This window comes from Poecilia latipinna, unplaced genomic scaffold, assembly GCF_001443285.1.
Source record: "Poecilia latipinna isolate Pla-1442-1.1 unplaced genomic scaffold, P_latipinna-1.0 Scaffold144, whole genome shotgun sequence".
NCBI classification, from domain to species: Eukaryota; Metazoa; Chordata; class Actinopteri; order Cyprinodontiformes; family Poeciliidae; genus Poecilia; species Poecilia latipinna.
In genome coordinates this window covers 57,067-72,475 of record NW_015112760.1, presented here as the reverse complement: position 1 = coordinate 72,475, position 15,409 = coordinate 57,067, and the positions used below count along the sequence as shown (strand labels likewise).

Genomic DNA, 15,409 nt, shown 5'->3' with positions numbered 1-15,409 from the left:
AAAAAAAAAAAAAAAAGCAACACATGTGAAATTGGATTCTGTTTCCCCTCGTTTTACTGGGTGTGTACCTCATGGGTCAGGACATTGACTCGCTGGTGCAGGTTGCCGTTTTCTGACTGCAGCAGCGCCGTGTCTTTGCTCTCAAAGGAGCAGTAGGAGTTGGTGTCCTCACCAAACTCGCTGATCATTGGGAACTGCAGAGGCAAAGACACACATGACAGCTCATTAATGTTCATGTTCATTAAGACAGCACACTGCAGTAAAGATTACAAAGCTGCCGCGTTTCAGTATTAAAAACATGAAGTATTCATTCTGCTAGCTTAAGGGTAATCGCTTGGACAGAATTTCATGTATCTTCTTCTGACTTCTGACGTTGTTGGTCGAGTTAATCAAGCTGAAAGTCTTGTGGGGTACGTCTCCACCATTGTCGTGTCTAGAGAGTAAATATTTATCCATTTCTCTTTGCACAATAGCTCACAAGCTCACTCACATCGGACGGAGATTATCTGGGAGCAACAGCTTTCAATCCTTACATGAGATCCTTAATTGGGTTTAGTTATAGACTTTGGCTGAGCCGGTTAGCACATGCACATGCTTTGATCTAAATCCTTCCTTTGCAGCTTTGGCTGCATGTTAAGCTGCCAGAAGATGAACCTTCATCCCACTTCTACTAGGATTGCTCTGTATTTAGCTCCATCCATTTTTCTATCAACTTAGGTAAATCAGCAATCTCCCGAGACAACTAAAGCACATCAAGCTTCTTTCGCCTTCCTGTAGCTCAGAAATTAGACCATGAACCCTTCTGTCAAAACGAGCTTTAGTGTCTTCAGCTACAGCAGCGCTGGCCGGTCAATCCACTTTTGAGGATTACTACATATCTATTAGCGAGTGCAACCTGCTGTCGAGCGGCTGTTTATTTCCATCAAGCCGCTTCTGAAAAGTCTCATTTTTGATTTAAATTAATGAAAAGTGTATGTAAGCTGAGTGAAAGCACAACTGGGACTTATAAGCTGAAGGCTGAAGCAGATTCAATCTAAACTCTAAAGGTTTTTACTCTTACAAAACCAAACTCTGGTCGTTAGCAGAGCGCTGCGATCCAGACATGCTGGTTATATAACTCAGTGTTGTTCAACCTAAATGAACACATTTCCATTTAGAGTGCCTACCATAAGGGCTTTTCATTTTCTGTGTGAAGTCATTGCCTCGCTGATGCAATGTCTATTTGAGGAGAAAACAACCCTTTTCCATTTAGAAGAGCATCTCTCTTTGCTCGGTTTAACAGTAAATGGGGTAAACATGTGCAGTCGCCCCCCGAGGGCCAGAGTTTCCTGACAGCGCTGAGCTTCAGGAACTCTGAACTGGAGAGGAACCTCGCTTCAGCCCATGTTCAAAGGAGCAAGAAGTGTTCCCATCCATCACAGCAGCAGCTGCGCTCTGGAGTTTTCTGTTTGCTGCAGCTTTGTTACTAACAGGACTGTCTGAGGCCGAGTGCGTTGGTCAGAATTATTCTCCCCGTCGAACCTGGAATAATGATTCAACATGAGAGGTAAGAAAGAACAAGCCTGTCAGAATCCATCCATCCATCCATCCATCCATCCATCCATCCATCCATCCATCCATCCATCCATCCATCCATTAGTGAAGCTTGTTTTCTCCTGTAAAAGATACTAAAGGCAAATGTCAAGTAGTGGGTTTAAAGTGGGTTTAAAGCAGCAGTATTATGTGTTTTCCAGGTACACATAGTGCCATTTTGTAGCACGTTCAAGAAACTATGTTACCTTCGGTTGTTATAAAAATGCTTTATGTAACATTTTTACTAGAAGGAATTTTGGCTTCACAGTTTAATGACTTGAAATTGGTCTTCTGTCCCTTTAAAAACTCCTGCTCTTTCTGAAACGCCATACTGAAGCTGAGGTCGAAAGTCATCACAGCAGCGCTCCTCTATTAGCCCTTTAACAAAGCTTTTACCAGCGCCGCACTGGAAAGTATCTCATCTAATGAGCTCAGCAGATGCAAAGTTCTTCCAGGTGTTTGCTAATTGCTGCTGCTAGTCTGAAGGAGCTGCTCTGCTCCATGAGATGGAAGAGCGGCAGCTCGGCAACTTCCGCTCCGAGGAGGATCTACGCCTCAAAGGTGGCGTTTTCCACAGCTCAGTGGTTGCCATGGGAGATTAAAGGATTTCTCAAAGATGCAGGAAGGAATCCAGGTATGCTGTTGATGAGGCAACAACATCATGACGTGACGTAACGACCAAAAAAGTTAATTTTACATAATACTGCCCCTTTAACTACAGTCATTAGTATTGATGACTGTGATTTTTGTAAGTGTATTTCTTCCTTTCCTGACTGGCTTGATTACACCAACTGGCTCCACTCTGTTGAGCTGTTATGTTCTTTCAATCTACTGCCAAGTTCCCTTTGAAAAAAACCTGGCTTGTTTAAAAAAAAAAAAAAAATCCTTCCCAACAATGACTTCCCAGATGATTTTATGTAACAAACCATCTGGAGAAGATAAATGATGAAGCCAAACTTCACATTTAGGTACATATGAGCCCAGGAATCTTATGATTTTTAATAACTGTGCCCAGTCAGTTTCACTTTAGGTATTAAGTTATTTAAATCCATTTGTAATTATAGCAGCAGCTCCTGGTAATTAATATGTGTCTGCATGGTTATATTTTGGGAACTCTCTTGTGTTCGGTTTGTAAAAGTAAACCGACAAGATACCTGCTGTCACGTTTGGAGCACAGAACACAGAAACATCAATGACAACACAGTAAGCGCTACACTGATTAAACCACAGACTGATAGCAAAATCTGAGGTGGAGGAGGGCCACGGAGCTGCTGATTGGTTTATTGGTGATTGTTGTCGAGATTAGCTAAATTCTTTGTCAAACACCCCGTTACTTCTGCAGCCAGTCATTTGGGGGTAAAAAGTCATTTGTGTAAAAGTCAAAGTCGCAGCAAATTTTCCACTTCCTCTGTGAACTGACTGTAGCGCCACCGTGTTCAGACAGACCTTCTGTCAAGCATGTTCCAACATCCAATCCCAGGACCAACAAAAACAAAACATTTTTACAACATTTTAAGAGAGGTCTCTCTTAAAAAGATAACTTAGTGCAAGTTTTTATCAATATTTAACCAAAAATGACATGTTATTATTTCTCAATAATAAATCTGTTTAACTATCAAAACAAAAACAGAACTTTTTTTTACCTAAGAGCCACTTTTTACATGTTTCCACTCGTGTTTTTGATGATTCATTTCTGAGACAAGAAGGCTTCACTTCCACCACCACATTCTTTAACTCTAAATCTGAAAGAGGTATCAGTATTTCTGACGGTGTGTACATTTAGGAACCCACATTAAAATATTAAAACTCTCTTCTAAATTTATTTATGGTGCTGCCGCTCCCTCTGTCTGCGACCTCTCAGAGCTTTACCTCTCTGAGGTCAGAGTGGCGCCTCAGACTAATTTTATGACAAAATCTTTTAAAGCCGATATGGAAATTGTTGCCTTCATCTTTGCAATGCACAGATGTCAAATCTTCTGTAAAGCTGGATATTTGTTTTGTTTTGGTAATTAATCAGTTTGACCTTATAAATAATTTTTATGAACTGTTTGAAGAATAAAAAGGCTTTGTTTTTAGCTCTTCTTCATGATGTATGCTGTTATTTGTTTTGTTTTGTTTTTAATGATCTTGCGCAACATAAATACATTTTACTCACTTGCTGTCATGGTATGAGTTGATTCAATGTTTGAATTAAGAAGTGATTGGTATTTACATATTCAATTACCTGTTTGAGTATGCAGGATTAATTAGTGTGTCAGTAGAGCGACTCGATTCAAAGTACAGTCTGACCTGTTTGGAGATGAGACTTGTTGGTTCGATTAGACAGCAGGTGAGGCAGAAATCCTTCCAGCGATAGCTGAATTGGCATGCAGATTAAATCAGGGGAGCTTTAGGGAAAACGAGCGCAAAGGAATTATGTAGGAGGACAGAAAATGAGTAAAAATGGGAAAGGCAGTTGAAAGAAAGATCTACATGGGAGGAGGGATGCGCTGCATGACACAAAAAAGGATGAAGCATGAGGGAGCAAAAGGAGATAATGATGTGAGCAGTGAGGGGGAGAGATGAATTGTTGAAATTAGGAACAAAGCAGGATTAGTAGAAGATGGAAAAAAAAGAGTTTTCCACTAATCATTACTCTTAGGTGTTCTGCTTATTCTAGGAATTATACAGGAGCAGACATTTCTTATTTTTTTTCCCCTACTTTAAGGATTTCAATATGGTCTACCGCATAGAGAATCAAAAGAAAGCCACAAAAACGTCATCGCTGAAACAAATACACCCAAGCAGTCGGCTTAGTATTGGAGAATTTCAAATATGTGCAAATGAAGTTAAAGGAGGAGAGAGTCAGAACTCCTGGATGCTTTTAGCAAGCAGCTGTTCCTGCAGGCTCCAGGCTGCCAAACTGCTGTTGACTCACTCACAGGTGGCCGTTTGCTCAGGGACGGTTCCACAGAGAGGCAGGTGTTGATTCTGGTGGAGCAGGTGCAGATGTTGGCCATTTGGAGTAGAAGTTGTCGCACCTGCAAACGTTGCCTTTAGGTTGCCACCTGATCTGTTTTTTGTTTGTTTTTTTAAATCGACCTACAAAAATTTGGGGTTAATTTTCCGTTTTCGGCTGCACAAAACCAACTGACGTGACTCATTTCTCACACTGCGTTACGTTACATTTCTTAATTTTATTTTGGACAATAAAAGGAATTCAAAAGCAACCAGTGTTGGTATTATTTTCACTTCCAAACATACCAATCCCAGAATAAGTATGAACAACCTACACTCCAGACACTGCATAAAATTCAATCAAATAAAAATTACGACCATGCAGCCAGGAGTCTCTGAGAGGATAATAAAGCAATGTAAAAGAGTTTTCATTTTATTTTTTTAATCAGGTTGTGTTTACAGTTTATTTTCAAAAAAGCATTTCTATCCTTTCCAATAACCAACGGAAAAATATCTATTGGCATTACAGCAATAAATCTTCCTTTGTGCACGTTTCCACTGCTTTTTGATCACTTAACTTTGGTTGTGAGCTCCAAGTCTTTGAGATTGGAAAGCCTCCTTGCCATCACCCTAATCTTAGCTTCCTCCACAGATTCTGTGTCAGCTGTCAGCCTAGACTCTGTTTTTTTATTTTTTTGATTTTTTTGAAACACTCCCCACCTTAATAAAAATGGAAAAGGTTGAGTGGCTCTCTAGCCTTGGCAGTAAATCAACAGCACAAACCAGGAGTCCTCCTATCTGACACAAACAAGGACAAAATCAGCCGTGTTGATTAGTTAGTTAGTTAGTTTGTTTGTTTGTTTGTTTGTTTGTTTGTTTGTTTGTTTAAAGCAACCGAACGTCGGACTTGAAAATGCTTTCACCTTAATTTCGTAGATCTTCAGCTTCCTCTTGATGCTGGTGTTCTCTCGCTCCAGGCTGGCCAGTCTCGTTTTGATTTCCTGATAGGCGGAGATGAGGGTGAAGTGGGACGCGGAGTACACGTCGTCAGAAGGAAGGGCCGAGGTCCTCCACGCCATGCTGCCGCAGCCATCCTCTTTGAGGCCTCCCGCGTCGCTGCCTCCTCCTCCCAGCAGCCCGAGCTCCCCGCCGCCAAAAAGAGACTGCATCGTTCTGAGCCTCAACCTGGAAGAAAACCGTTATTGGGGTATGAATTATTTATGTCACTGAAGTTTTCCGGTCGAGCAGAAACTATAGCGGGGAAGTGGGTATTAATTAGACTTTAAGGTGGAGAGTCTGGATTGTTCATTGCAGCTGCTTGGTGAGATCCTTTTGATTGCAGCCAGAGCAGCAGCGGGGTGGGATGTAGCAGCAGCGGCTGAAGAGTGTTTCGATAACTTACTTAAAGCGCCATCAGCCTGAAGTGGGTGTGGTGACATTTTCAGCTTTTGATTTTCTTTTCCCAAATATCAGAAAATCAATACAATTTTTTATCATATGCCAGATAGTGGAGCGAATGAAAACATTTCCCATTTCAAATTGCTGACACGCCGCACACCTCCTTGCAATTCCTGCAACTTTCTCAATCGTGGTATCATGAGAAACCGGTGCTCGAACCGCATGTTTTTAATCGGAATGATTCAAATACGAGTTCGGTTCACGTTCGTGTTCCATTTCACAGTGCTTCAAAAAGAAAAACAACAACAAAACATGAGCTTTGACAGCCTGCCCTCCACCAGAGGCATGATGAATGAGCCGCGTGGTTAGCCGATCACGCTACATCACGTCTAGCCAGCCCTCGTGTCCCAAAGACTCCGAGCTGTCAAAAGAAATAAATGGCACCTGTAACGTCACCTCCCTGTTTTAATGCAGCCACAGACGAGAAATGTGCACCAAATTCATACAGGATGTGGCAAGGGGCACTGAGATCTGTCAGCTCATGGACACAGAGGTAGTTACACAAGCTGATTTTTGATGTATATTGGAATAGATGTCATCCTGACTCCCAGCTTTGCCTTGTGAGTCAGCGGTTGCCTACTGAGCTATTTTCATCTACTCCCTTCCTCCACTGTGCTATTTTTCTTACATTTCTAGGAGTGAGGGGAATAAAACCTCAGCCAATCCACATCTCTCTTCCGCTCCGGTTTTAGGAGGATGATACAACAGCACTCCCACCCACCCAGGCACGCACACACACACACACACACACGCACACACGCGCACACACACACAAACTCATGGCTGTGAAACACAAAGCTGACTGAAACATAGGTGCAGGCAAAAATGCCTATGTGGTCAAACAGGCTGCAGGCACACATGGTTAGTCGTAAAAGTGGTAAAATATTAAGTACTTGTGCTCTTCAACAGCTTCTCATCTTGTGTTTGCTGAATTTTTTTTAGGCTGAAAAATTAAGCTGTTCCATTAATTAGGCCTAATTGATCAATTATTTTTCAAACTAAGTCCAGAAATGGTGTTTTCTTGTAAATATGCACATGCATATATAAAAAGGGGGCTGCACAGTGGCGCAGTTGGTAGAGCTGTTGCCTTGCAGCAAGAAGATAGGCACCAGCAACCCTCCCGACCACACCAAGGGACAAGGGTGTAAAGAAAATGGATGGATGGATGGATATATAAAAATGTAAATAAACTCAACTTAAATACAGTAGTTCTCCAGTAAATCAGAAATTACAATTGATGAATTTCGCCAATTTGCACAGACATGCATATAAGCTGACCTGCAGACCAGCTGGAAAGTTGCAGTTCAGTCTCTTGCACTTCGGTGTGTGGCAAAGGGAAGCAGGAATCAAACTTGCAGTTTTCCAACATGAAAACAGAGAACGCAGTTGGACGTTGCGCGAGAATGAAAACAAATTTTGATAATAGGAACAATAGGAACTGCCAATTTGACAGCTGTCCAGCATTCAATCAGTGATGCTTCACAAGAAGGATAAGCCACAAAAAGTCAATGCTACATAGTACTTTGTCCAAATATTTTCATGGAGAATTGAGGAAGATGCACAAGCAACATGGATCACTGTGGTTTGGACAGGATTATGAAGCAATCAGTCAAGAACTCAATATTACTCGAATTAATAGAGACACATTATAAAATTAAAACTAAATGTAAAGTAAATACTATAAATAAAGCAATTAAAACTCACTTTATAGTCAGATTTGGTATAGCTATTAATGTTTCTGCACTGAAACCTAAACAATTGCAATCATTTTGTAAAACGTTGCTAAGAAGAGCACCACATATACACAAACTGGACATGAGAATTTCAAAGAATACTGTTTGCGATGATTTAAGACCCTCATAAATATCAAATTAACTTAAACAATTTATATCCGCCCTGTGATTTTGCTTCATATAATGCAGGGGAAATGAGAGCTTAGTGATGAAATTTGACCATAAATCTGTTTTATAATCCAGACCCCTGGCGTCGCAATGTGTCTCTCAGTCTGTATGGATATCAGGACTTGGAGGAGGTCCAAAAAGCTCAGTTGGGATCCTGACTTTATCCAATTAAAGTCTGTAAAATTGCTGCGGGAATCAAACACTACACGAGGGCTGTTCAGTACGACGCGCGGCAAAAGAGATTCTTCAAACATTAGTGCATGAAAAGCACATAGGCATGAAGGTACACAAATCAGAAGGAAGTCATGTTTTCTAAATATACGTCAGAACAAAAATATCAATCCCTAAAACACCGCAAGAAAAAAAAAATGCTATTAAAAATGTTACTTGCATTTTATTTGCATGATTTCTGAAGGCAGCTGGTGCCATTGGATTTTATCCAGCGGTAACAGAACAAATGTGCACCACAGTTTGAAAATAAAATTGAAATCACAAGTATCCCTTTCACTTTACAATCAAGAACTGCTTTGTTTAGCTCTATTACACAAAGATCCAATAAAACACATTCAATTTTGTGGTTGTTGCATGAAAAAAATTGAAAATACAAAATTTCAAAAACCCTTGCAATTTGTGCGTAAATTGACAATTTGGCAAACATCAGAGCTTAAATTCTAAAAAGAGCAAAAATCAGCTCAATCGTGGACGCTGGAATCCAAATAAAAACGAGCACGTCTGACTTTCTTTGCTAGCATCCGTCAGCGAGGACAACATTGTGTAGGCTGATGGATGTGGCTGCATTTGCTTAACAAAAGACAAGGACAAAGGAATATTCATGCTTGTGCGTCTCTAAATTAACATGCATAATTTACCCCACACAGTGCAGTTCGCACTCACTCCCGCAGCTTAACTTCCTGACTGCCCGTTGCCGTTGCCCCCCCCCCCCACCCCTTTACCCTCGGATTCGGAGTCAAAAACTTCCACCTCTATTTTTAAGTCACAAAAGGTAGCGGGCCACCCAATGTGAGACTGAAACCGCAGCGCAGATTCATCGTTAACAGAAGATTCAGAGGGTGAAATTGGTGTCTTTGTGATTGTTTATTCCTTGAGCCCACACATCACACCCTTTTTTGTCCTCCGAGACTGCCTCCCTGCATGCTCCCTCTTAGTCCTTCCTTGTTTCTCTTCTCCTTCGAGACCACCCCTCCCCTCCTTCTGTGATATTGTCTACAGTACTGAAAGGACTTTCTACCGCCGCTGTGCTTTGTGTAAATGGAACGTCGAAGGAGCCTTGAACTGCGTAGGTAAACGCCGAGCAGTTAATGCGCTCGGCATTCGCAGTTCTGTGGTTTCAGTGAGGTCTCCCATGGTCACTTTGTGCGAATCTGGAAAAGCCCGACCAAGCCTGACATTTTCCTCCAACACGGCTCAGTTCTGTATTAAATGTTGTCACTGAGTTACGCAGACCAAAGGCAAGCAAGGTTTGATACAACAAACATACATTATTAAACTATCCCATTAGCTACAATGGGATAGCTTAGATCAATCCATATTCATGTGTCACAGTGGTCCAGTCAAATCCAGACCTATAAATCCAACTCACAGCCTGTTGAAAGACTTCAGATGTCCTAACTCCCATGGCGGAGAAAAACACAGCAATACAGAAACTGTTTTATTATTACCATCTATTTTAATGAAATCATCTTCCTATAATTACTTTTTATATATTTCTTACATATACACACATTTATTGGCACCCCTGATATAGCTGCGTAATTTTCTTTCTCTTTTTATTACAGTAGCATTTCCTCACTGTAAGAAGATTCATTGCAGTACTGTAGTTTGTCAGATTAATGTAAGAAGAGGGAAGGCTAGTGAAAATCGAGTGTAAGAACTATGACTTGGCCCACATCCTGGGCTTTAATGAGTTGTGAACAGTATGCAGATCCAGGATATTGGGGGGAAAAAAACAGCATCATTATCCTTTTTGGACAAGAGCAAAACATGCGGAGAGAAACAGCTCTGCAATGCCGCTACTTTGTCCTTGCAGTGATTCGGTCATTGGCGTGCGCATCCTCAACGCCTTGCGTCCACAGACACAGAAACCTGAGGAGTCGCATCATACCTGCTGGCAGGTTAATTGGCTCCTATGTGCCGTGCCTTCCAGCCTTTGGCACTGTTTACCGTGAGAGACGGAGGAAGCAGGTGTTCTGGACTGAAGCTACGAGTTATGGGAGCATTTGGCAGAGCAGAAAGGGAACGCCACCTCTCTGCCCTGGTCTCGCCATTCACAAGCATACTGTCCGAGTCAGAGGTGCCAAATGTCCAGCCTGCTGTGGGGATCGCGGGATGACACAGTGAGAGGAGGTGGACGGTGCCAGACGGAGGGAACGTACGGCATCAAAAGAGGAAAAAGGATATAAATGGGGAGAACACCAAAAATGTATAGATCTATTTAATATATATACATATATATATTATATTATATTTCCTTGCTACTACAAACAGAAAAAGACACACAGTTCACATGAGGAGTTGTTATCAAGTGACAACAGCACTTTAATATAATAATAACACACATAATCAAATCACTGGCTGAATAAGGCTGTTCACTGAATCCCATTGGGATTAAATGCATTAAATAAATGAGTGCACAGAAGGAGACGATGGCATTCACACAATTAAAAACAAAAGACTTTCACTCCTCAGAGTAGGGTTTGTCTCCCTTCAGCTATCTTATTAGAGGTTTAGGCCTAGATTGGACATAAAAATTATAACTTAATATTTATTCAAAATACCAGTGGGAACATACAGAACCTTCGTCGGCAGTTACAAGAAATGCTAAACTATTTTAATGCCAAAAAAGATTACATAACTAATTTTGAAAATGTTATATAATATATAGAAATATTTAGTGTTCATGGATTGAAGTTTGGTATTTTTGGCCCTTAAATAGAGTAATGTTATTTATGTACTTATTTAGGTTTTGATTTCAAATCTACTCTAGTGCCTTTTACTAAAGTCTTATCAAAGCAAACAAACTACAGCCAGATAAATAAATAACATGGAAGGAGGATAGGGAGCTAAAGCAGTATTTGGTATTTCTGTGCTCAGGAGTTTTATTGAACCTAAAAATAATGATAAAGAGCAAAAACATGAATCTTCTCAGATTTTTTTTTGCAGCTGCATGAGACATTTTTTATTATTTCAAAACTTCGCCTGAGTCGCTCATCTCTGTTGCTTAATTAGTGAACCTCATGTGGCTGTGGTCCAGGCTTTGCACTTTAACACAACGTCTAATAGGTTCTTGCATCAGGGTCATCACTCACAACACAGGGAACAGACTTGAAGGAGAGCAGCTAATTAGAGTGAGAGCATCGCCATCATTAGACAAACAAAGGTGCTTAAAATTGCAAAGTCGCTGTCATTTTAAAGTAACACATTCTAATTCGAATCAGGAATCTGTTGCACATTTCCAGATGCTAATGAAATAAGAGGTCATTAAAGAGCAACCAGAATCAACCAATATTAGCATTTGGAAATCACAGACATGCTGGTTTTATAACAGTGACAGTAAAGTTTTGTGCTCTACCTTTATTGATAAACAGCTTTGAACATCATGCCTACAATCAGACATGTAGGTCGATTAAAATGTTCTCACTCGTCTACGTTGCCGTCAGCCATTACAGCGTTCTAGATAACAGAGCTTAATAGCAGTTGGCTGCCTTTCAAGGCTCTTTGGTATAGAACAGTGGATGAACTTCTCTGATAGCTCTCTGACCTCAGAGAAATGGTAAGCAAAGGCCTGAATCTGACGCACTTGACATGCCGAAGGGGAGCTAACATGACATGCACACTCAAACGGTAGATGCAAAAAGAATGCACAGGCATTGTTGAGCACTGACAAGGATATATTAGACCATTTCTGACATTTATATAAATTGGGCACACTTAATTGCACGTAAATTGAACATTACGTCTTCATTCTGCTAAATTCTCTGTCTCTTTTCTGTCCTGATGGAGTCTCTCTCCTCCTGCTCATCACTCATTCATCCCAGATTCTCAGGAAACCGATTCGTATGTGAGAACAAGTCATGCATTTTGATGCTCATGTTGCCTCCATAGTTGACTGTGCAAAACCACTGTGATTTTTGGATTCATCGCATCAAAATGACCCTAAAACAGTTGAAAAACCCCAGACATCTTTTTCTGGCTGTTGACCAGTCTTAATTAGTATCTTCTACGGTTCGTTCTTGTAGTTTAGGGGTTAGAGACGGAGCTTTCGATTTAAGCAGTTGTAGACCGAGGAAACGAGTAGCTTTCAGCTTGGCTCTCGCGAGAATTCCTGCCCGATTCTCTGAAATGAGATTAGTCTGACTGCTTGTCTACTCCCGAGTAAGATACTGACTCCAATGCCAACACAACCGCACTTGAAAACACAAACTCTCATTTAAAGACAAAAATGTAGCATGCGCTAAAACACATACAAAACAGCCTGGGCCCCAGCTGCCACAATGCACACCCACACACACTCGCAGGGGAACACACAGTAAAAAGTGCTTATGCAGCCTGTCAGCGCAGCAGAAAAACACCACCTCTAACAAATGCCGTGCTGTGCTGTGCTGTGCCATGCTGCTACCATGATTCATCACCGGGGGAATCAGCTGTGCACGCAGGCGGCCATGAACTTCCATGTGTGTGTGTGTGCGTGTGTGTGTGTGTGTGTGTGTGAGAGAGAGAGAGAGGCAGCTGCCATTTGGGAGATTGATGACAGGGGCAGGAGGGAGACAATGAGTTGTGTTGCTGTATTTTTTTTCCCCCCGCAACTCAGAGTTTTCTGTCTTTTCAATCTCTCTTTCCCCTCCTTCACCGAAGCTCCCCTAATCTTTCTTTTTTTTTTGCGGATGCTGAAGTTAAACGTCAACTCCTCCAGCCCGTTTTCTCCACCATCATACTGTCTTCCTTTCCCGTCGTTCTCCCTGACATTCATCCATCTTGCCTTTCACCAGCCAAGTTCACCACATCCCCCCTGCCTCCCTCTCTCTCTCTCTCTCTCTATTTGCTGGAGGGAAGAAAGTCTATCTTGACTTTGAATGAGAACTTTACCCACAAAAGACATTAATCTCCTCATTATTGGATTCTCTTGCTCTGAAAAACGAGGTAAAGCTGAGCTAAGCTGCAGCCCCAGAAGCACAGAAAAAAAAACAAGAACTTGATAAAAATCTATTTTATTTGCCAACAATTAAAAAAAAAAAGGAAATCATGGCCGCAAACACAATCACAACTGCAGGAAAAAAAGAAATCAGTGTTCTCACACTTTGTTGACGGGGGTGAGCTAAAGTTGGATGACTCACAAGAACTTGTGTGTTTCCCGGTGAAACAAAGACTGTAATTTGGTCTCAGTCGGCGAAAAGAGCATTAAGGAAGACAAGCGCGATGCTTTCTCCCGCTGCACACTCGGCTCGCCAGCAGGCTGGAGTGAAAGATGGCTGTTGCGTGCAGATGAGATGCACAATATGATGAAGAGAAAAATGTGGCTGAGTGGTGGAGACAGTTAGCCCGGAAGTCATACAGAGATCATCGGCTCTAATAACTGTTTTTACTACTTTGCGAACCAAATGATTAAGTGAAACAGAAACGATAATGAGCCCGCTGAGAATGCGAAAGTGACTCCGCCGTTCCAACTTCGTCTCCAGACATTTTTCTTTGTTGCTTGTGCGTCTTGAGTTGACAAGGAATGATACGGGCTCCGTCTGAAGACAGCACAGGGCAGGAGAGAAACAAGCCTGATGGAAGGGAGCTGAGCAAACTGCACTTCAGCAATTTTCAGGGTCAAACAGGTTTGTGTTTGACCCTAAGGGAAGCAAAGGGAGCAATGCCAGCTGAGTTGTGGAGGAAGCTGACAAAACTGAGGGAAATACCAACAGTAAGCACCTAAAAGAAAACGGCCTTCATTCAGCTTATGAAACCTTTTCAAATGTTGTCGCTTTACAATCTCAAACGCGCATGCTAATGGAGTTAACACGGATAATCACAGATTCTCTACTGGATTTATGTCTGGACTTTGACCAGGCCATGCTGGCACATAAATATCTACATCTGGATATAGATGTAGATAAGGGTCTGCAAAGACGAGCCCCCATTTGAGCTCCCTTTGGTCATTCGTGCGACACAGATCCAGGTGGGGCATATCCCTCACACATGCAGGCTTTGAAAAAAATCCATCGCTGCGGGATGAAAGCAAGATGTGAAGTGAAGCTCCACAGGTTCAGCCTACAGTATCAAACATAAAATAAATGTCAGGACACTCCTACAGGGTTAATCACATCAGCGGCTTGTGATGCCTAATCAGCGTTGTTCTATTTTGAAACAGCATCGCTGCTGAAGTAACTACCCAAGGGGAAAGTCTAGTGATCTTTTTCTGTCTCGGCGAACATCTTGCCATTTTCTTGCGAGGAATGAAGCGCTTCAAATATGCAGCTTCACAGAGCTGGTGTCTGTGTGCTTCTGCCTTAAATCCCCCAGGCAGCTGGCTACACAGACCATCTGTAATTGCTATATTAGAAACTTGAGCCACAAAGCCAGTTTACGCTTATACGAGTCAGCTGACGCAAGGCTGGGAGTCTCTCATTGGACCCACTTGGTCTCTTTCACAAATCACACGGCGAGGGCAAAAACATTTTTAAATTCAGCCTTGATGCATTTTATGAAAGAAGCTCATGTTTCATCAAGAGGATGTTGTGTTCAAGGAGTAGGGGGGGAAAAAACTTGCCTGTTCTATATAAAGGGCAGATTTGTGGTAAACATGAATAATAATTGTCTTGTCCAACAAATTGTCGCTCTTGGGCTGTGAATCTCTGCAGCTCCTCCAGAGCTGCCATGGACCTCTGGGGCCGCCCCTCTGATAAACCCTCTCCTTGTGGTGCATTATGCTACAAAAAACACTTTACACATTCGCTAGCATCCGATGAAAAAGACATTAAACCATAGGAACTGTAGAATGGAATGGATAGTCTGCCCCTTTTCTCTCAGAAGTAGATGGAAATATGCCAGCATATACAAACTATCCCTGAAGAACCAGCATTTATTTCTGCCAGTTGTTTAGCAACAATATCACGTCTACAGTAGTCTGTACAGTAGAAGGGGGGGAAAATAAAGCTTCCCTTCTTGTTTTGCCTATGACTCACACAACTCTGTGCAGTATCTGTGATGCAGGTGTAGCTAATAAAAGATACCATTCAGCACACTCTCCACCAACAGCGCCTGTGCTGCATGTTCAGCGCCACACCTGGAGTCTCTGCGCTGCTCTTAATGTCGATAAGTAAACAAAATAATGGAGGTTTATCGGTTACATGACACCGAGACGGGGGGGGGGGCCGGTTAAGGAAAGAGCAGAATCTGCACCAAAATTGGTTACAATGACATCAAGAAGAGAAAGATGAATAAATGTGAATTTTCACGACAGCATTGGGAAATATTTCAGTCTTTCTCATCTTCTACCTTGAAGGCCACATTCCGCCTGCATGCAGATACTGATCTGCATG

At 41.9% G+C, this 15,409-nt stretch overlaps 1 protein-coding gene across 1 annotated transcript in view; it reads right to left on the bottom strand.

The window, feature by feature from the left end:
* Positions 1-15,409, bottom strand: part of tbkbp1 (TBK1 binding protein 1) — a 67,130-nt gene that overhangs the window by 28,697 nt on the left and 23,024 nt on the right. Inside the window, exons 2-3 of the mRNA XM_015029085.1 lie at positions 5,433-5,694; positions 69-194 (exon numbers count right to left, since the gene is read on the bottom strand). Coding sequence (XP_014884571.1) covers positions 69-194; positions 5,433-5,678 — 372 coding nt within the window. The 5' untranslated portion in view covers positions 5,679-5,694. The remainder of the gene's footprint in view (positions 1-68; positions 195-5,432; positions 5,695-15,409) is intronic.